At 31.7% G+C, this 23,151-nt stretch overlaps 1 protein-coding gene across 1 annotated transcript; it reads left to right on the plus strand.

Moving 5' to 3' along the window:
- The first annotated feature begins 21,790 nt into the window (after window positions 1–21,790).
- Window positions 21,791–22,798, plus strand: LOC139840523 (uncharacterized). Its single transcript, XM_071830787.1, has one exon. It carries the CDS (start codon window positions 21,791–21,793, stop codon window positions 22,796–22,798), a length of 1,008 nt encoding a protein of 335 aa, XP_071686888.1.
- The last annotated feature ends 353 nt before the right edge of the window (window positions 22,799–23,151 follow it).

Consider the following 23,151-nt stretch of genomic DNA (forward strand, 5'->3'; position numbering starts at 1 on the left):
TTGATAAAATAAAGGTTATGGTTGTTTTAAAAATGAATGCAGTCTTTGAAAAACGTCTCATATAGAGGTCAAAACCTCGCAACGAAATCAATTAATATGGAACGTTTATAATCAATATGAACGGGACATTTCAGTGTTGCGTATAGGTTCACCGATGAGTACATCATTTTCCCCGATGTTAGGAGGTAAGTTTGGTTCACGGTAGGGTTCGCCTTCTTCATTCCTCCATCGAGTAAGTAAGTCTCGGACCCACCCCCATTTCCTCCAGAAATAAAAATAGCTAAACGGTGGAGACACTTCAGGTTCATTGACTTTGGAGTCTACTTCAATATACATTTCGAAATTGCTTCCGGAACTAATGGAATCCAAACTAGGTGTAGGATCCATCTCTCACAATCAGTTAAAGGATTTTGATATGAAATGATTTTCGGATATCGAATGAGATTCTGATTATATATAATATCTATATATGGTACAGGAGATCCAGTAGATTACGAAGGAAATTAAGGAAACGTGTCAGACAAGGTCTAATGTGATTGGATATAAATTTGTCTGTACACCATCTATGCAATAATTGCAATAACACGTGTCGAGACTTTAAGGATGATAAGCAAATAATTTTCGACACTAAATGATAAACAAAACTTTTGACATGCAGATACGGTCGAAGTCCATACCCACTAATGCATCAAAATAACTATCAGTTAGACATACTAATGCAAGACCTGGTTCGTTAAGACCACCGCTCGGATACCACATGTCGTGACCCATCCTAATCCATAAGGACGAATACATTACATTTGGTTACATCGTGAGGTACTTGACCTCTATATGATACATTTTACAAACATTGCATTCGTTTTTAAAAGACAAACTTTCATCACATCGAAAGTTGACAGGCATGCATACCATTTCATAATATATCCAACTATAATTGACTTAATAATAATCTTGATGAACTCAACGACTCGAATGCAACGTCTTTTGAAATATGTCATGAATGACTCCAAGTAATATCTCTAAAATGAGCTGATGTTATGCGAGGTGTATATAAAATAGTTATTAATTTTAGCAGAAAACACTATTAAATACGATACAATTTTACACAAGATATTTATTTATTTATAGAATGGATATACTTAAACCTTGCTACAACACTTATAGGCAGTGTACCTAATCGTAAAGTAGTGTAGTTTTTAGTAAGTCCGGTTCGTTCCACAGGGAAATCTTTAAACAAAGCTCAACGCTATATTAGTTTACTTTTATAAAAATACAAATATATATATATAAGTAATATTATTATTATAAAAGGGGAGTTTTTACCGTTTAATGACCGGTTTGTCGATTTTAAGACTTTAGTCGCAGTTAAAACCTAATGTAAAATATAAAATAAATACAAGACTTAAATTAAAGTGTAAAGTAAATAACGATAATGAAATTGCGAATAATAAAAGTGCGATAAAATAAACTTGCGATAATTAAAAAGTACGATAATTAAAAGTGCAATTAAATATAAAATAAAGGAAATTAAATATGAAATAAAAGAATTATGCTTATTTAAACTTCCGTAATCATGATGTTTGACGTGTTGATTTTAGTTTTATGCCCATGGGTTAATTGTCCTTTGTCCTGGATTATTTAATATGTCCGTCTGGTTTTTGTCCATAACAGTCCATCAGTCATAAATATAAAGTGCGAGTGTCCTCGTCAAATTATTATTATACCCGAAGTTAAATATTCCAACTAATTGGGGATTCGAATTGTAACAAGGTTTTAATACGTTGTTTAATGAATACACCAGGTTATCGACTGCGTGTAAACCAAGGTTTTACTACTTTGTTAACAATTACACCAATTACCCTTGAATGTAATTTCACCCCTGTTTTAATTATTCTAGTGGCTATTAATCCATTCCCGTGTCCGGTTAAATGAACGATTATGCGTACATATAAATACCCCGCCCATCGTGTCCGATCGAGTGTATATGGTAATTTATAGGGACGCCCAATTGTAAATCTTTATATTAACATTAACAAACTTTTATTTAGTTAAACAAATATAAAGCCCATTAATAGCCCATAGTCTAATTTCCACAAGTGTCGTTCTTTTGTCCAAACCCCAATTATGGTACAAAGCCCAATTACCCAATTTTAGTAATTAGCCCAACATCATGATTACTTCGTTTTAAATAAGCATAATAATAACTTAGCTACGAGACATTAATGTAAAAAGGTTGAACATAACTTACAATGATTAAAAATAGCGTAGCGTTACACGGACAGAATTTCGACTTACACCCTTACAACATTCGCTAACATACCCTTATTATTAGAATTAAAATTAAAATTAAAATATAAATTATATATATATATATAAATTTTACGTATGATAAGAGAAGAAAAAGATATTTTTTGCGTTCAGAATTCGGTTGGCTTTATAGGCATTTTTTCATTTTGGGTCTTCGCGACTCGCGGTGAAAACCTCTTCAAACTCCGCGAGTCACGGAGGTTACTTTTACAGCTCAGTCCTTGGAGTTTTTCTCTGCCGACGGTTTTTTATTTATAAATATAATATATATATAATTAATATAATTAATTATATATTATATTATATTTATATACATAGTTAACTTGTAATTTTTAGTCCGTTGCGTCGAGCGTTAAGAGTTGACTCTGGTCCCGGTTCCGGATTTTCGAACGTCCTTGCGTACAATTTAATATCTTGTACTTTGCGTTTTGAATCTTGTACTTTTGTAATTTCGAGACGTTTCTTATCAATAATTGGAACCTTTTTTATTGTCTTTTGTACTTTTGAGCTTTTTGGTCGTTTGCGTCTAAAATTCGTCGAATCTGTCTTTTGTCTTCACCTTTTATTATACAAACGAATATCACTTGTAAATAGAACAATTGCAACTAAAAGCTTGTCTTTCTTGAGGAATAATGCTATGAAATATATGTTCGTTTTTAGCATTATCAAATATTCCCACACTTGAGCGTTGCTTGTCCTCAAGCAATATTGTCTTGAAATACTAGAATCACTTCTTTATTCTTCACACTTTGTACATCAGTGATTTCTATACGGCGGTATAAACAATGGTAGTAACGATATGGTTTACAGTCCCACATGACTATAAAAATTTAGATCCATTAAGGAAATTGGATCTTTATGAAAACATTTGATCTTTTGAAATCTAGTTTTTACCCTAGATAAGTTTTCCGGAATAACCCTTTACCGGTGTTTGCAAAATATTTTTGTGGGTTTGGTGGGTTTCAGATTTGAAAATTTTAGCTCAAAACTTGCGGTTTTGTGTCACCCACTTGCTAACCTTGTATTTGGAAAGCAACACGTCCAGTTTACTTGTCCCGTATATTACCTTTCGGTAAACTACCGTCCGGTTGTAAAGGAAAGCCTTGAACAAGCAACTGTTAAGGCAATGTCCCGTGACATGCTTTTGATTATGGTCTATAACGTGTCGGACGCAATTACTATCCTTGGTAGGAGCAATAGTAAAGCTCACCCTTATAATTTTTCGGTCTGGCACAAGGTCCTGTCTTTGACCACTATGCAACCACCGTTCTTACGGTTGACACCCGATTTAGTTCAGGTGACCTAATGAATTCCAGGTGAATTCCTAGGATTTTACGTTCAATGGTAATGAACGCATTGAAAATAGGGTTTTCAGAAAACAAATCGGTTTGTAATTTTTGATCAAAATATTTTCTCGTTTAAGCTCGAGTTTAGATATCATCGAATTCCATGAGTTTGTAATTCTCAATCTTTAAGGTCAATCTCTAGGATTGAGTAATATCAGTCTTAAAAGCTGATTTTTAATCTTTAAGGAGATTATCCTTTCTGGGGATCTGATTCATTAGTCTTATCCAGCTAATTTGCATGGTGCCCCCCCCATTATACGAGATAAATCCTTCTCATGGTTAGGATAAATCTGACCACTTGGCGACCCTGTTTAATGCTGAGGTCCGTGGATTTCCTGCTGATTTTAGTGATGACTTTTCTAGATTTTTCGTCAACCTACAGCTGGTCTGGACGACAACTTCATGACCTAAATCAAGAAGCGCGTTTCTTTTTCGGAAGACTTTACTTCCTTTTAATGATGGAATTGATTCATCGTGTAGATCCATCTTTTCTTTTCTTTCATCGGGTAAAACAGTTTAGTTTAGTCCAAAGCAAAAGTATTTTCAGTTATTTGTTACAGATATATGTGACATATGTTTAAGATAACTTGGTAAATTTTCCCACACTTGGCTTTTATTTTCCTTTTTATCGTCCTCTATTCCATTTTAAATGAATTTTAACATTTTGGTTTGTTTCTCAATTTATGTCCTTTCCGAGGTAACAATAATTTCGGTGTTAAAACCTAGTTTTATCGTTCATAAATATGTATAAACATGATTTTGAATTCATTTAATTGAAAATTTTGAAAAATTTTACTAGAATTGGCTAGTCAGTATATAAGACTAGGGCTGTTCTTTTTTATCAGAGAGCACTAGATTCTAATACAACTACTGCTTTACTAGTATTTTTAATGGTAACCAAGTGTTTAAGATAAAAATTTTAAAATCCGAAAGAATTTAACCCCTTCCCACACTTAAGATCTTGCAATGCCCTCATTTGCAAGAAATCAGTAACAATTTAAATTATTGAGGGTGATTTGTGTGAAAATGATTAAATTTTTACCAAAGTTTCCAAATATATTGGCGTTTGTTTGCTGAATGATAAATGGTGCACATCATTTGTTCATTCCGTCTTGTTGTTATTTCACATATATTTTGCATCTTGTCGTCAAAATTAGTTGCTTTTGCTGAACTTAATGCCAGTCTTTGAAAATGCGTTGTTTTACCCTGTTGTGTACATAAGATAAACTGCAAACATATATACATATTTTTGAAGTTTGGTATATTACCCCACATTCAAAAATTATTAAAATCTAAGAATAAAAGTTAGATAATTAAAATGATTACAATATTAACAAAAGTATTAAACGTATCAATAATTACAAATTACAAAATAAATAAAAAATAAGTAAACTAAGGATGATATTGGTACCAATAGGGGTTCCAGGCATAACCATAAGTGCTATAGAATGCTTCGGCAGGGTCATACGTAGGATATGGTGGCTGCATCTCTATAGACCAAGGAGGGAAGATGGGTTTCGGTGTAGGAATATAGTTTCTACCTATATGTTGGCAATGAGCTATGATCTGGTTCTGATGAACTTGCCAATCTTCAAATGCTCTCTGTCTAGCATTTTCGTATTCCTGAGAAGCTATAAACCTATGCATTTCTTGCATCTCATTCCCCCCTCCTACATTACCTTGTTGCTGGTTTCTCTCCACCTGTGGATGTCTACCATGGTATCGTACTGCGGCGTTATTTCGCCTCTTCAAAACTTTCGCACCATGGTATACATTTAAACCTATAGTATCGCGGGGTTCCGGCTCTTCTAGTAATAATCCCCCCCGACTTATATCCACACCGAGATATTCACCAATCAAAGTAATAAAAATACCACCTCCTATTATGCTATGTGGTCGCATCCCCCGAACCATAGCTGATAAATAATAACCCACACAATATGGTATACTTACAGCGCTTTGTGGGTCTCGAATACACATATGGTAAAACAAATCCTGTTCATTTACTTTTTCCTTGTTTTTACCCCTTTGTGTAATCGAATTAGCTAAAAACCTATGTATCACTCTTAATTCGGCTCTATCTATATCCAAATAAGAGTAATTTCCCCCTTTGAAACGGTGATGGCTTGTCATTTGACTCCACACACCGTGTGTATCAAAATTTTCATCTATCTTTCTACCGTTTAGTATCAATCCTCTACAATTGGCAGACGCTAACTCCTCAGGCGTATATATACGTAAAGCCTGAGCCATGTCCAGTAAAGACATGTGGCGCATCGAACCGCCTAACAAAAATCTAATAAAAGAACGATCGGTTAAACTAGCTACCCGATCATTCAACTCTATACTACATAACAATTCTTCACACCATACTTTATATACAGGTCTACGTATGGTGAATAAACATACCCAGTCATTAAAAGAAGAATTACCATACCTCTGTACAAGTAATTCCCTAATTGGCCCGGCCAATTCTACAGCTTCTAAGGGTCCCCATTCTATGACCCTTGGTACCTCAACAACCTTAGAATGAAGAGTATGCAAACCCCTTTGATATTTTGGATAATCTATCCAAAGTCTGTCAAATCTCAGGTTCGGGTGCAACTCTTCCAAGTGCATATCGGAAAAGGTCATGACTGGATGAGGTACATCCTGCTTGTAGTAGTTATCCACCTCCTGTTGTTCCAAATTCTCAGCAGGAGCATTGCGGGCTTGGGATGAAGATTCACCCCTTTCATTCTGCAAAACACATCAAACACAATTTTTGTGCATCCAAATATGCATTAGTGTCAGCAAAATCATCAATCAAAATAATTACAATGACATTATCAATTTATATCAAACTTAAGCTTATTTTCACATTTTTATCAAATCTACACTTTTTCAAATAAGCATATACGAAAATGTTCGCCAAGTTCATAAGCATTCAACTCAAATAACATGTCAAAATAATCATTACTAGCAATTAAACAAGTCTCAAATGGCATTATCTTTCAAAAATCAAGTTCATGAATTTTAGACTTGAAAAAGTCCACTTTAATTCTCAAAATCATGTTTAGGCTCAAAGTTTGGATCATTTAACTACCTAGACATGTTACACTACTCAATTTAGCAACAATTCATGACAAAAATCGGCCATAACCTGTTTATATCAAAAAGCCCCAAATTTGCTCAAGAACACAAACCCTAGATTACTCAAAATTTGAAGTTTAAGGCTTCTAATCATGTTAAACAGCATCAATCTAGGTTATACAAGCATAATACATAAACAATTTAAGCCTAATTACACTAAAAAGCATCAAAATCAAATTGGGGAAAAAATAGCTCAAGAACACCAAATTTCGGATTAAATGGTGTTTAGGTGTAGAAATTTACCGTTTTTCTTGAGTAATTCTTAGATAGCATCCTTCTCAACATGATTTTAGTAAAAGATTTGGTGATTAACGGTTAAAAATTGGGATTTTTGGGGTGTTTTTGGGTGGTTTTTCGGGGTTTTTTCGCTGTGAAATTCGCTGTGTTTTTGAGTTGTGGAGTGTACTGATCGTTCAGCTCTTTTTATTTTTTTTCTGATTTTCGGTACCTCCGCGAGTCGCGGAGATTTACCCTCCAAACTCCACGAGTCGCGGAGTTTGGTATTTTTTTTTTTTTTTTTATAATCATTAACTTATTAAAACAATTTAGTAATTAATTTTAAAATTTTGTTTCCCTTGTTATTTAGGACGAGGTCGTTTCAGATCGATGTCCTAGTCCGTCCCTCGACAAAATTTTAAAATTTGTCTTTTAGTAGCGATTGTTTTAAAAGCTAAGATTTTTGAGTTTTTTAATGTTTTTGGCATACTCTAATTCAATAAGATTAAAAATAATGATAATAAAAGTTCTCGTCCCTCCCTCGGGTAAAGTAATTTCGGTTCAAAGACCTAGTCTTCAACTTACGACGAATTTTAAAAATCATATTCTTAACTTAATGAGATAAAGTAAATTTTTGTTTTTAAATTTACACAACTTAAATATAAAATTCAAAATTATTATTAAAAATTCACACCAAACTTAAAATTTGAAATGCATAAAATTAAAAATTAATATTTTAAAAATTAAAAATTCACACCAAACTTAATTTAAAAATTCATATTATAAATTCATACCAAACTTATATTAATTTTTCAAATATTTACAATTTTAAATATATTGTTTTTACAAAATTTACAATATTAATTTAAGATTTAAATATTAATTTTAAAAACATGGTAAAAATAAAAAAATCTTTTTGGCTTTTTATCCCACTTTAATCAATCAAATATTATCAAAAATATGCGCCCCTCTTTTCGGTAAAGTAATTTTGGTTCCAAGACCTAATTTAACTCATGACGAATTTTTGAAATATTTTGGGTTGATTGATTAAAGATATTTATACCTTAAGAATAAACGTTAAATTTCGCAGTGATGTAATAAATTTTTGAATGATATCAATAATTTCGGTTGCCAAACCTAATTTTATTTAATACCAATTTAATACTTTTTAGCGAACAAATTAGCGTTTATTATCAAAAGGTTAAAAATAAAAATAAAAATAAAAACTGTACAGACATACCTGTGAAATAGATTTCTTAGTTATATGATCTATCCCATTCATAAGATAGTCGGTTTAATTGGTTTTCCATGGCTACATAGGCATAACCTCGAGCATTCAGTATCTTTTCTTCTAAACATATGAACGGTCCGTCTCTGCATAAAGTAACAAATTCGGTATTTGAATAGGTTTGATTATTTGAACATTTACCTCCATGTGACCATTTTCCGCATTTATGACATCGTTCTAGGTGTCGTGCTCTTCTTTTCGCTGTGGATTTTGATTTTCCTTTACCAAATTGTAACTTATTATCTTCGCATCTGGATTCTTTTCTAACTCCGTCCATTCTTTCTCTGATTACTGATACTATTTCACTCGGTAGTATGTCATTATTACGTTTAGTGATCAAAGCGTGTAGCATTAGACCATGGTTTAGTTCACAGGCAGTCTTCATTTTGTAAAAACCTAAAAAATACAAATTCAGAATGAGGGGAGAAGACTAGTTCTTTAGGGTCTGCTAGGGAAAGACCATTCGGGTTCCATTTTCGAGAACTACACGAAAACAGACAATCTAACTCTAACAGAAATACATATTATCCTTTAAAGACTTGATTCTCCCCACACTTAGTTAGCTGTGGTGTCGAAATTGTGATTAACTTCGTTGTCGACTTCCATCGGACCATGTATGTAATGTTTAACTCTGTGACCATTAACTTTAAATTCCATCCCATTTGAATTTATTAATTCTATCGTTCCGTATGGGAAAACTCTTTTGACTATGAATGGTCCAGACCATCTTGATTTCAATTTTCCAGGAAATAGCTTGAATCGTGAATTGAAAAGAAGAACTCTGTCTCCTTCTTTAAATTCTTTTGAACTTCTGATTCTTTTATCATGCCATTTCTTCGTTCTTTCTTTATAGATTAACGAATTTTCGTATGCTTCATGTCTTAATTCTTCTAATTCGTTTAGTTGACTTAATCGTAGATGTCCGGCTTCATGTAAATCAAGATTACATGTTTTCAAAGCCCAAAATGCTTTGTGTTCAATTTCTACTGGAAGATGACATGCTTTTCCATAAACAAGTCTAAAAGGTGTGGTTCCAATTGGAGTTTTGTAGGCTGTTCTAAAAGCCCAGAGTGCATCCTCCAATTTAATGGACCATTCCTTCGGATTTGATCCTACGGTTTTCTCTAGAATACGTTTTAAAGCTCGGTTGGTATTTTCAACTTGTCCACTTCTTTGTGGATGATATGCGGTGGAGATTTTATGAGTTACTCCATATCTTTTAAGAACTTTCTCAAGTTGATTATTACATAAATGAGTACCCCGATCACTTATTAAAGCTTTCGGTGTTCCAAACCTTGCAAAAAGGCGTTTTAAAAAGTTGACTACAACTCGTGCATCGTTAGTTGGGAGAGCTTGTGCTTCCGCCCATTTAGATACATAATCAATGGCTACGAGTATATATAGATTATTATTAGATTTTGGAAATGGACCCATAAAGTCAATACCCCAAATGTCAAATACTTCACATACTTGGATGACATTTTGTGGCATTTCATCACGTTGACTTATTTTTCCGGCCCTTTGACATGCATCACAGGATTTGCAAAGAAGGTGTGCGTCTTTGTAAATTGTAGGCCAATAGAATCCAGCTTCATAAACTTTTCTTGCTGTTAGTTGAGGCCCATAATGCCCTCCTGTTGGTCCTGTGTGACAATGGTTTAAAATTTTACTAGCTTCATCTCCAAATACACATCGGCGTATTATTCCATCGGGACAACTTTTAAACAAATGTGGATCTTCCCAGAAATAGTGTTTTATATCACTGAAGAATTTCTTTCGTCTTTGGTACGATAATCCTTTTTCAAGGAATCCACAAACTAAGTAGTTTGCATAGTCTGCAAACCATGGGATTTCTTTATAATCTATCTTCAATAGATATTCATCAGGAAAGTTGTCTTGTATGGCCGATTCATTTAGAACTTCTAATTCGGGATTTTCAAGACGAGAAAGATGATCAGCGGCGAGATTTTCTGCTCCTCTTTTATCTCGGATTTCAATATCAAACTCTTGTAAGAGTAAGATCCAACGGATTAATCTTGGTTTAGCATCTTGTTTTGAAAATAGGTATCTAAGAGCAGAATGGTCGGTATAGACCACCGTTTTTGCTAGAACGAGATATGATCGAAATTTGTCAAAAGCAAAGACAATAGCAAGGAGTTCTTTTTCAGTAGTTGTATAGTTCGTTTGTGCTCCTTGTAACGTCTTACTAGCATAATATATAGGTTGAAATCGTTTTTCAATCCTTTGTCCTAAAACGGCTCCCATTGCAAAATCACTTGCATCGCACATTAGTTCAAATGGTAGATTCCAATTTGGTGTTATCATGATCGGCGCATTAGTGAGTTTTTCTTTAAGAATATTAAAAGATTTGATGCACTCATCTGAAAAGATGAATGACACATCCTTTTCTAGGAGTTTATTCATAGGAGTGGCAATTTTAGAAAAATCTTTTATAAAACGTCGGTAAAAACCGGCATGCCCTAGAAAACTCCTAACTCCTCTAACATTGGTGGGATGTGGAAGTTTAGCAATTACATCTACTTTAGCTCTATCCACTTCAATTCCTTCTTTTGAAATTTTATGTCCAAGAACGATGCCTTCTTTAACCATGAAATGGCATTTCTCCCAATTAAGTACTAGATTTGATTTTTCGCATCTAATTAGCATTCATTCCAGATTAACTAGACATGATTTAAATGTATCACCGAAGACTGAAAAGTCATCCATGAATACTTCCATGCATTCTTCTATCATGTCGTGAAAAATCGCCATCATGCATCTTTGAAAGGTTGCAGGGGCGTTGCAAAGTCCAAATGGCATGCGTTTGTAAGCAAAAGTACCATAAGGGCACGTGAATGTGGTTTTCTCTTGATCTTCGGGTGCTATTGGAATTTGAAAATATCCGGAAAATCCATCTAGAAAACAATAGTAACTATTTCCGGCTAATCTTTCCAACATTTGATCTATGAAAGGTAAGGGAAAGTGATCTTTTCTGGTGGCGTCATTTAATTTTCTATAATCAATACATACACGCCATCCTGTTACAGTCCTAGTAGGAATAAGCTCATTTTTCTCATTTGTAATGACAGTCATGCCACCCTTCTTAGGTACGCATTGAACTGGGCTTACCCATGGACTATCAGAGATTGGATAAATCAAACCTGCATCTAGCAGTTTAATAATCTCTTTCTTAACTACATCTTGCATATTAGGATTTAGTCTTCGTTGGCGTTGCACATACGTTTTATGACCTTCTTCCATAAGGATTTTATGTGTACAATACGAAGGACTTATTCCTTTAGTATCATGAATCTTCCATGCAATGGCTGGTTTATGAGCTTTCAACACAGAAATGAGTTGTGATTTCTCATTTTCAGTAAGAGAAGACGATATTATTACAGGTAATTCAGATTCACCATGTAAATAAGCATATTCCAAATGGTTTGGAAGTGGCTTTAACTCTAATTTCGGAGGTTCTTCTATCGATGATTTATATCGATATCTGTCTTCTTCTTTTAGCATTTGAATTTCTTCTGTTGTTGGTTCATATCCATTAGCTATTAGTGTAGCTAACATTTCAGCTTCATCAATTGGTTCATTACCTTCTCCTAAAGAACATTCTCCTGTTCCTTGTAATTCTGGAAATTCTTCTAATAATTCTGCATGTGCATCTATAGTTTGAATATAATAACATGTATCATCTGCAGATTGTGGTTGTTGCATTGCTCTATCAACTGAAAAGGTAACACTCTCATCCTCTATTCTTAGGGTCAGTTTCTTACCGAACACGTCTATCATTGCTTTAGCCGTGTTTAAGAATGGTCTTCCTAATATGAGAGGAACTTGAGAATCTTCTTCCATGTCCAAAACAACAAAATCTACTGGAAATACTAAAGTACCAACTTTAACTAGCATGTTCTCCATTATCCCTCTAGGATATTTTATTGATCTATCGGCTAGTTGTATGCTTATTCTGGTTGGTTTCAATTCTCCAAGGTCAAGTTTAGCGTATAGTGAATACGGCATTAGATTTATACTAGCACCTAAGTCTGCCAATGCTTCTATTGAACTAAGACTACCCAGAAAACATGGAATTGTGAAACTTCCTGGATCAGATAATTTTTCTGGTATCTTATTCAACAGCACTGCTGAACAATTAGCATTCATAGTAACAGCCGAGAGTTCTTCAATTTTCTTTCTATTTGAGATTAGATCTTTCAAGAATTTAGCATATCTAGGCATTCCTGAAATCACATCAATGAAAGGAAGATTTACATTTATCTGTTTAAACATATCCAAGAATTTGGATTGCTCGGCTTCAAGTTTTTCTTTCTTCATTTTACTCGGGTAAGGAAGTGGTGGTTGGTATGGTTTAACATAAGGTTTATCCTTAACTGTGTTATCTTCATTAACCTTTTCAACTACCGGTTCTTTTTCCTTATCTTGATCAGGTTGTGGTTCTTGTGGAGTAGGAATAGTTTCATCAGAAGTTACAGGTATTTCAGGTGGTTTAAGTGTTGTACCACTTCTTGTGGTAATAGCTTTAGCTGTTTCATTCCGGGGGTTAGCATTTGTATCACTAGGTAGACTTCCCGGTTTTCTTTCACCTATTAACCTTGCTAGGTTACTTACTTCTTGTTCCAGATTTTGAATAGAAGCTTGTTGATTTCTAAATGCTTGAGCATTTTGTTCATTAGTTTGTTTTTGAGATGTGAAAAACTGCGTTTGAGTTTCAACTAGCTTCGTCATCATATCTTCTAAATTCGGCTTTTTATCATCGGTTTGTTGTGGTGGTTTGTTTTGAAAATTAGGTCTTTGCTGATTATAAGTATTATTGGATACTTGTTGATTGCTAGGACCTTGTTGGTTGTTGTATGGAATATTTCGGTTATAATTCTGGTTTTGATTGTAAATCGGTCTTGGCGGTTGATAATTATTCTGATAATTATTTCCAGGCCTTTGGTTTATGTATGAAATATTCTCTCTTTGTTCCATTGTTAATTCAATACTGAGACAATCTTTTGTCAAATGTGGTCCTCCACACTGCTCACAACTAATTCGTATTGAGTGAATATCCTTAGTCATCTTTTCCATTCGTCTCTCCACAGCATCTATCTTTGCGGAAATGGAATCTAAGTCATGGCTAGAATCGGCTCTAGCTGCTTTAGATGATCTAATGATGTCTTTTTCTTGGTGCCACTCATGTGAGTGGGAAGCAGTATTATCAATAATTTTGTAAGCATCAGTTTCGGTTTTCTTCATAATAGAACCACCAGCTGCTATATCTATGTCTTTTCTTGTAGTGATGTCGCATCCTTGGTAGAATATTTGTACTATTTGACAGGTGTCTAAACCATGTTGCGGACATCCTCTTAATAACTTTCCATATCTTGTCCACGCCTCATATAGAGTTTCATTTGGCTTCTGTGTGAACGTAACAATTTCTGCTTGAAGTCTTACGGCTTTAGATGCAGGAAAGAATTGTTTAAGAAATTTTTCAACTAAAACATCCCATGTATCGATCGCCCCTTCAGGTAACGATTCCAACCAATCTTTGGCTTCTCCCTTTAAAGTCCAGGGAAATAACATGAGATATATCTGTTCATCCTCCACTTCTCGGATTTTAAATAGTGTGCAGATCCTATTAAAGATACGTAGATGTTCATTTGGATCTTCCTTCGGCGCACCACTAAATTGGCATTGATTAGTCACCATGTGTAAAATTTGTCCTTTGATTTCATAATCTGGCGCATTAATGTCTGGATGAGTAATTGCGTGACCTTGGCCAGTGCGTTTAGCTCTCATTCGGTCTTCCATACTTAAAGGTTCCAGATTCTCCATAATTGAATTTGTTGAATCGGTATCACTAGATGATTCTGATTTAATGGTTCGTTCCTCAACAATCTCTGTTTGAATGATTGGTGGTTCCGGAGGAAAGTTTAATGGTTCAGGATCTACGAACCGTTCCTGAATATTTTCCGGATTCTCAATTGTGAGGTTGGGTTCAAAAAATGGATTATCGGAAATTTGAACTGAAGTACTTGGTTGACTGGATGACGATTCTAAAGAAAAATCAACGGCGGTTATATTTGCTAAATGTCTTGATCTAGTTACAGGTGGTGAACGTACAAAAGGTGATGAACGTCTTGCTCGGTGCATTCACTGAATATCCTATTAGTTTTTAAAAGGAAAGAAAAATTATAATAAGTTATCCAATTAATAGACTTTTCTGATTTTGCCCACGTTTCGAATAGCCAAAAGATGCAGCAGAGGGGCAGGATTCGTTTGGTCTCAATATAATTGAGGACTGTTTGGCTCCAATAACCCGGTCCACGTACAAATCCAACTATTACTACGAACCAGAAAATTTTGATGTCTATTAATTTAACCACTTAAAATAAATTTTCGTAATTTTAAGAAATTTAGATAAGAAGTAGAATAAAAATCTATGTCCTAAAACTAGAATAGCGAGAAATAAGAGAGAAAAAGAGTTCGTCGAAAAAGGTAGAAAAAGAAAAAATGGTTGAAAAATAAAAGGTGACGGAAAAATAAAAGAAACTTATAAAAACTTAAAAATACTTGACTAACCTAACCTTATTACTACAACTAACTTAAAATTATAATCGCAAATTGAAATTACTAATTGGAATGATAATTGATAGATAGTAAAAGGTGTCTAAAAATATTAAAGCTTACAGGAAAAACTAAATACCAAATGGAAATAACTTAAAAAGAAACTAAAACTTAAAAAGGCGTCGCAAAATTCTAAAGCACCTAAATCTTAGTCTAAAGAAAAAGCACTTAAGGAATTCTACGGCAAAGCCTAAAAATCTAGGAGTAAAAAATGACTATAGCAAAAACTAAGTTTAAAATTAAATATGAGCTAAAAATACAAAAGTTATGCTACAACGATTAAAAAGGGACAAAATATAAAAATATACAAAAAGTTGTAAAAATTACAATTTTTATAAAAATATTATTTTTATATTTTTTATTTAATAAAACTACTAATTTTACAATTTAATAAAACTAATTTAACTAAAATATATAAATAAAAAGTAAAAGTAAAAATAAAACTAATAATAATAATAATAATAATTAGGGTTAAATAATAATAATAAATAATTAATAATCGTAATTAATGCAGGATTAGGGTTTCTGTTCGCGTGTCAGAGAAGCTCCGCGAGTCGCGGTAATTAATGCAGAAAACCCCGCGAGTCGCGGGGTTCCAGAATTCAGATGACAGCTTTAAATTCGACGCGTTTTTTCTTTATTTTTTTTTTTTTTTTCTTTATATCTGTTTTCTGTTTTTTTTTTTCTATAAATAAAAGATAGTTAATAAAACTTATATTTTTTATAAACTAAAATAAAAATAAAGAAACTTATAAAACTTAAATATTTAACAAAATCTTAAAAATACTTATATTTTTGTTTTTCTTTTTATATTTTTGAATAATTAAAACGTATTTTTACAAAAACGAATTTTAATAAAAGTAAACAAAAAAAATCCCTTTTTTTTTATATATTAGCGTTACGCTTCCGGCGTTTAAGAGTGTCCCCGGCAGCGGCGCCAAAAATACTTGATGTTATGCGAGGTGTATATAAAATAGTTATTAATTTTAGCAGAAAACACTATTAAATACGATACAATTTTACACAAGATATTTATTTATTTATAGAATGGATATACTAAAACCTTGCTACAACACTTATAGGCAGTGTACCTAATCGTAAAGTAGTGTAGTTTTTAGTAAGTCCGGTTCGTTCCACAGGGAAATCTTTAAACAAAGCTCAACGCTATATTAGTTTACTTTTATAAAAATACAAATATATATATAAGTAATATTATTATTATAAAAGGGGGGTTTTTACCGTTTAATGACCGGTTTGTCGATTTTAAGACTTTAGTCGCAGTTAAAACCTAATGTAAAATATAAAATAAATACAAGACTTAAATTAAAGCGTAAAGTAAATAACGATAATGAAATTGCGAATAATAAAAGTGCGATAAAATAAACTTGCGATAATTAAAAAGTACGATAATTAAAAGTGCAATTAAATATAAAATAAAGGAAATTAAATATGAAATAAAAGAATTATGCTTATTTAAACTTCCGTAATCATGATGTTTGACGTGTTGATTTTAGTTTTATGCCCATGGGTTAATTGTCCTTTGTCCTGGATTATTTAATATGTTCGTCTGGTTTTTGTCCATAACAGTCCATCAGTCATAAATATAAAGTGCGAGTGTCCTCGTCAAATTATTATTATACCCGAAGTTAAATATTCCAACTAATTGGGGATTCGAATTGTAACAAGGTTTTAATACTTTGTTTAATGAATACACCAGGTTATCGACTGCGTGTAAACCAAGGTTTTACTACTTTGTTAACAATTACACCAATTACCCTTGAATGTAATTTCACCCCTGTTTTAATTATTCTAGTGGCTATTAATCCATTCCCGTGTCCGGTTAAATGAACGATTATGCGTACATATAAATACCCCGCCCATCGTGTCCGATCGAGTGTATATGGTAATTTATAGGGACGCCCAATTGTAAATCTTTATATTAACATTAACAAACTTTCATTTAGTTAAACAAATATAAAGCCCATTAATAGCCCATAGTCTAATTTCCACAAGTGTCGTTCTTTTGTCCAAACCCCAATTATGGTACAAAGCCCAATTACCCAATTTTAGTAATTAGCCCAACATCATGATTACTTCGTTTTAAATAAGCATAATAATAACTTAGCTACGAGACATTAATGTAAAAAGGTTGAACATAACTTACAATGATTAAAAATAGCGTAGCGTTACACGGACAGAATTTCGACTTACACCCTTACAACATTCGCTAACATACCCTTATTATTAGAATTAAAATTAAAATTAAAATATAAATTATATATATATATATATAAATTTTACGTATGATAAGAGAAGAAAAATATATTTTTTGCGTTCAGAATTCGGTTGGCTTTATAGGCATTTTTTCATTTTGGGTCTCCGCGACTCGCGGTGAAAACCTCTTCAAACTCCGCGAGTCGCGGAGGTTACTTTTACAGCTCAGTCCTTGGAGTTTTTCTCTGCCGACGGTTTTTTATTTATAAATATAATATATATATAATTAATATAATTAATTATATATTATATTATATTTATATACATAGTTAACTTGTAATTTTTAGTCCGTTGCGTCGAGCGTTAAGAGTTGACTCTGGTCCCGGTTCCGGATTTTCGAACGTCCTTGCGTACAATTTAATATCTTGTACTTTGCGTTTTGAATCTTGTACTTTTGTAATTTCGAGACGTTTCTTATCAATAATTGGAACCTTTTTTATTGTCTTTTGTACTTTTGAGCTTTTTGGTCGTTTGCGTCTAAAATTCGTCGAATCTGTCTTTTGTCTTCACCTTTTATTATACAAACGAATATCACTTGTAAATAGAACAATTGCAACTAAAAGCTTGTCTTTCTTGAGGAATAATGCTATGAAATATATGTTCGTTTTTAGCATTATCATGAGCAAATGCACAGCGGAAGATTTCTTTCATACATGAGAATAAACATGCTTTAAAGTGTCAACCAAAAGGTTGGTGAGTTCATTAGTTTATCATAAACAATCATTTCCATCATTTTAATAGACCACAAGATTTCATATTTCAGTTTTTCATAAACATAATCTCATATCAGGCATTTCGCAAACTGCATAGAGATAAAAATCATTCATATGGTGAACACCTGGTAACCGACCTTAACAAGATGCATATAGAATATCCCCATCATTCCGGGACTCCCTTCGGACATGATAAATTCGAAGTACTAAAGCATACGGTACTTTGGATGGGGCTTGTTGGGCCCAATAGATCTATCTTTAGGATTCGCGTCAATTAGGGTGTCTGTTCCCTAATTCTTAGATTACCAGACTAAAAAAGGGCATATTCGGTTTAATAATCCAGCCATAGAATGTAGTTTCGTTTACTTCTGTCTATTTCATAAAACATTTATAAAACAGTGCATGTATTCTCAGTCCCAAAAATATATATTGCAAAAGCATTTAAAAAGGGAGCAAATGAAACTCACAATACTGTATTTTGTAGTAAAAATACATATGACGATATTGAACAATGCAGGGTTGGCCTCGGATTCACAAACCTATATCATTTATATATTTATTAATATACATAGTTGTAATCGAACAATTTATATATTATTATTAGTGATGTAATTGTTATATTTAATAGTTTATAAGTTTCATTATTTATTTATATATTTTCAATTTACATAAAGAATTATTAATATAGTTAGGTTATATGTATTGAATATATCTTTATATAGATAATCTTTATTTTTATACTTATAACCTTAGCAATGTCAATAAAACTTTAATAATAATGATATAGCTAATACTGATAATAATAATAATAATAACATAATAATAATAATACTAACAATTATATTAATACTAATATTAATGTAATAAATAATGGTTTGTATCATTTTCATAATAATATGTATATTCAAGATTCCTATATCCATAATCCTAACAATATCATTAAACTTTTATATTCAAAGTCATAAAAATCATAAGCTTAGTGTTAAATTTCTAAACTAATTACCAAAGCTTCTATAATATTAATTCGTAAACCTTATATTACTAATAATCTGATTTAATTCATAATATTGATAATAATAATAATAATAATAATAATAATAATAATAATAATAATAATAATAATAATAATAATAATAATAATAATAATAATAATAATAATAATAATAATACCTATTGATAATACTAGTAATGGTAATAATAATATAAACTATATTAATGATAATAATTTTTGTAATCATGTTATTAATAATAATATTGATAATAATAATAATAATAACTATAATTAACATGATAATAATAATAACTATGATTCTAATAATAACATTGATAAAAATAATAAGATTAATAATAATAATAATAATAATAATAATAATAATAATAATAATAATAATAATAATAATAATAATAATAATAATAATAATAATAGTAGTAGTAATAATAATAATAATAATAATAATCATAATAATAATCGTAATAATAATAATAAAAATGAAAATGATAATAAACTACCTTCTATTCAAGTTCTAAAAAAAAATGGCCACTGCAGGGCTCGAACCCGTGACCTTCAGCTAACTTGACACTCCACCACACCATATGAACCAATCTTTTTTTCATAATTAATCCCATTCCATTAATTTATAACCCGTATTTATTCAGTTTCATTTTCTTTCTTCTTTATCAAACCAGTCGTCCAATTCAATTTTCAATAATCATAACAGCAAATCTATAAAATGTGTTTTGGATTTTTAAATGAATTAAAACAGTTCATAAGCGGTGATTTTAAATCACCAGACATAAGATGAACAAAAATAATAATAAAAAAATAATAAAAAACTGTGGTTTAACACGTTCATAAACTCAAACATGAATTCGATCTTTTTGAATGTTTTAGAAAAAGTTTATAACACGAAAAAGGTCAGAAAACTTTTATGGAAGCTTTACAAATCATTAATTTTATCAAAAACTTCAAAACGAAAGCGAATTTGGTGAAGAACAAATTCGTTGACTTTTTACTTTAGAACTTTGACTCCAAAATTAGAATTCGTTATGATGAATTGGAATTTGCAACTTTGCAGATAGTTTAAACTAAAGAATTCTAACATTATTGTATTAATACATTTGAAAAAAAAAATTCTAATTCGAGTTTTAGAAAAAATATTGGACGAACAGAGTAGGTACATGTGTTTATACATAATTTTTATTTAATTCGACGATTTAGGGCTGTATAAATTGATAATTGATATTGAGGATGCTGTGTTGATTGAGTGTGGTAATATCTCAGTGTAATTCTTGCTTTATATCAATATAATTTGGCCAAAATAATTAATCAGAGAATAAATAAAATAAAATAAAAATAAAGAAGATCACGACGTGCAACTGAATTTGGAAGTTATTATTCCTGATTTGTACGAGTTAAACAATCAGCAATAGATAGAAAATGACTTGAACAATTTCCGATTTACCAAAATTTATATATACGGTCTCTTTTTTTATAATTGATAAAAAATTAATTAAATAGATTAATAATAATAATAATAATAATAATATTAATAAAAATAATAATTTTATAAATCTTAATAATAATAATAAACATTAACAATTATGATAATATTAATAATCATTATTAACAATATAAATGATAAATTGTATTATTGATATGTTAATATTAATAATGACTTTAATAATAATAACAAAAGTAAAAATAATGGTAATCATAATAATTATCATAATATTTATAATTCTTAGTAATAATTTTACCAACAATATTTATAATGTTAATAGTTAATAATAACTACAAAAATAACTGATAATATTTAAATTTCAATTATAATATGTACATAAACTAATATTGATATTGATATTAGTATTAATAATAAACGTAATAATAAGGTTATTATGATAATTATATCCTTAACTTGTATTTATATTTAATATATATAAATTATTAATTATGTAATATTTAGTAATTATATATATGGTGACTCATATTGAGTAATAAACTTTTATGTAAATATTACAATATATACATATTATAATATATACTTATAGGAATCATATAAATTTATTTTAAGTATAACTTAATTACTTTATATCTTTTTATATATTAAATTTTAATATTTAAATTATATTTTATAATTTCAAATTATAATATATACTTACATTTATATATATACATATTTATTTATAAATAATTGTTCGTGAATCGTCGAGCATGGTCAAAGGTAATTGATTACATGAATATAGTTCCAAAATCTTGAGATTCAGCTTAACAAACTTTGCTTATCGTGTCAAAATCATATTTAGATTAGTTTTAAATTTGGTCGAAAATTTTCGGGTCATCACAGCCTGAGTCGCGTTGATAACACAGATAATAATAATGATTCGGTGCCAATAAAATTGTCCAGAAGAAAAAAGAAAGGGAAAGTGACGATGGGGTCTGTACCAGAATATGACGAAGAAGTAGATGACATCCCTAAAAATGCAGATGTGTGTGATGATGGGATCAACATCGAAGTCCCCATTCATAGAAAATCAAATTTGAATGATGTGTGGCAGAGTGTAAGGAAATGGCATTCATCTTCCATGATCATGAGGGCAAAAACCCTAGCTAGGTCAAAACATAAGGCCAAGTCTAAATCAAAATCAAGGAAGCATAGCCCATCGATTAACTTAAGGCATTCGGCTCAAAAGAATTATCACTCTAATCAGAAGGTGTCTGGTCCAAGAAAAGCAAAATCAAGAGGAGGAGGTAGTCAATTGAACCTGTCAGAAGATAGCATCGGGTTGGATGAATTCGCCAACCAAATTGGTCTCGAATGGGACAAGAGACAAGTCTAATCCTTCCTCTTTTCTCCCTTCTTTCGTTTTTACATTGTTTTATTATGAGAATGCTTTCTTTAAATATTCGTGGTTTCGGGTCAGGGAAAGACAGTAAAGTTGGTGATTTTAAAAAATTGGTTAGTCGTAAACAACCTGATGTAATTCTACTACAAGAAACCAAGTGCAATTGTGTAGATAGAAATTGGGTCAGTATTATATGGGGGTCGGATGAGTTTGATTTCATTCAAAAAGAAAAAGTGGGTAAATCGGGCGGGCTTCTCCTTATTTGGGATACTAATGTATTTGTGGCTGTTGAAAGTATAATAAGTGATTTTTATGTTGCAATTAAAGAAAGATGGAAAGGGTGGGATGTTGAGTCAATTATTGTGAATGTTTATGGTCCTCACGAGGATGCTAACAAATTAAAATTGTGGTTGAGTCTTGGATCTTTTGTAGGTAAACATGATGTTGCTTGGTTCCTTGGTGGAGATTTCAATGAAGTTCGGGAAGATTCGGAGAGACAAAATTGTGTCTTTATGAGCAAAAGAGCAAGTTGGTTCAATGATTTTATTAATGAGTCGCGGTTATTAGACATCCCGTTAGGAGGTAAAAGGTTTACTAGAATTTGTGATAATGGCCTTAAATTTACCAAGCTCGATAGATTCTTAGTCTCCGAGAAGTCTATTCAAGCTTGGGGTGATCTTTCTACTTTGGCTCTCGAAAGGAAACTTTCGGACCATTGTCCACTAATCCTTAGAGATAAAGATATAGACTTTGGTCCGAAGCGAACGAAGATTTTTGACGAATGGCTAGATAATGAAGGTTCGGAGGAGATTATCAAAAAGGCATGGAGTATGAATGTCGGAGGTAGTAGGCTTGATTGTGTTTTTAGGAATAAAATGAAAAATGTAAAAAATGCTTTAAAGGATTGGAGCATTAAGTCTTTAGGCAAACTTGAGGAGGAGATCAACGATCTTAAAAACAGTGCGTGTCATTGGGAATTAATAGCTGAGCAAAGAGACCTGAATGATAATGAACGTGACAATTGGATGAACGTTAGAAAGAAGTGAGTTGAAAAGGAAAAGATTAGAGCAAGCATGGCGAAACAAAAAGCACGTGTCAAATGGAACTTGGAAGGGGATGAGAATACTAAATATTTCCATGCTATCATAAAGAGGAGGTACGCTAAACGTAACATTCGTGGCTTGAGTATTGATGGTATATGGTGCGAAGACTCGGTAATCATAAAAAACGAGGAACATACCTACTTTAGTAAACAGTTTATGAAGATCACCTCGAACAAGCTGCGATTTAGACCTGAGTCTGATCAACCTCAGCTGCGAAGTCAGATCAGGTGTATATCATCACAGCAAGCTGCGGATATCGAAGGTATCTTCACAGAATCAGAAATTTTTGAAGCCAT

This window comes from Rutidosis leptorrhynchoides, chromosome 4, assembly GCF_046630445.1.
Source record: "Rutidosis leptorrhynchoides isolate AG116_Rl617_1_P2 chromosome 4, CSIRO_AGI_Rlap_v1, whole genome shotgun sequence".
Classification (NCBI taxonomy): domain Eukaryota; kingdom Viridiplantae; phylum Streptophyta; class Magnoliopsida; order Asterales; family Asteraceae; genus Rutidosis; species Rutidosis leptorrhynchoides.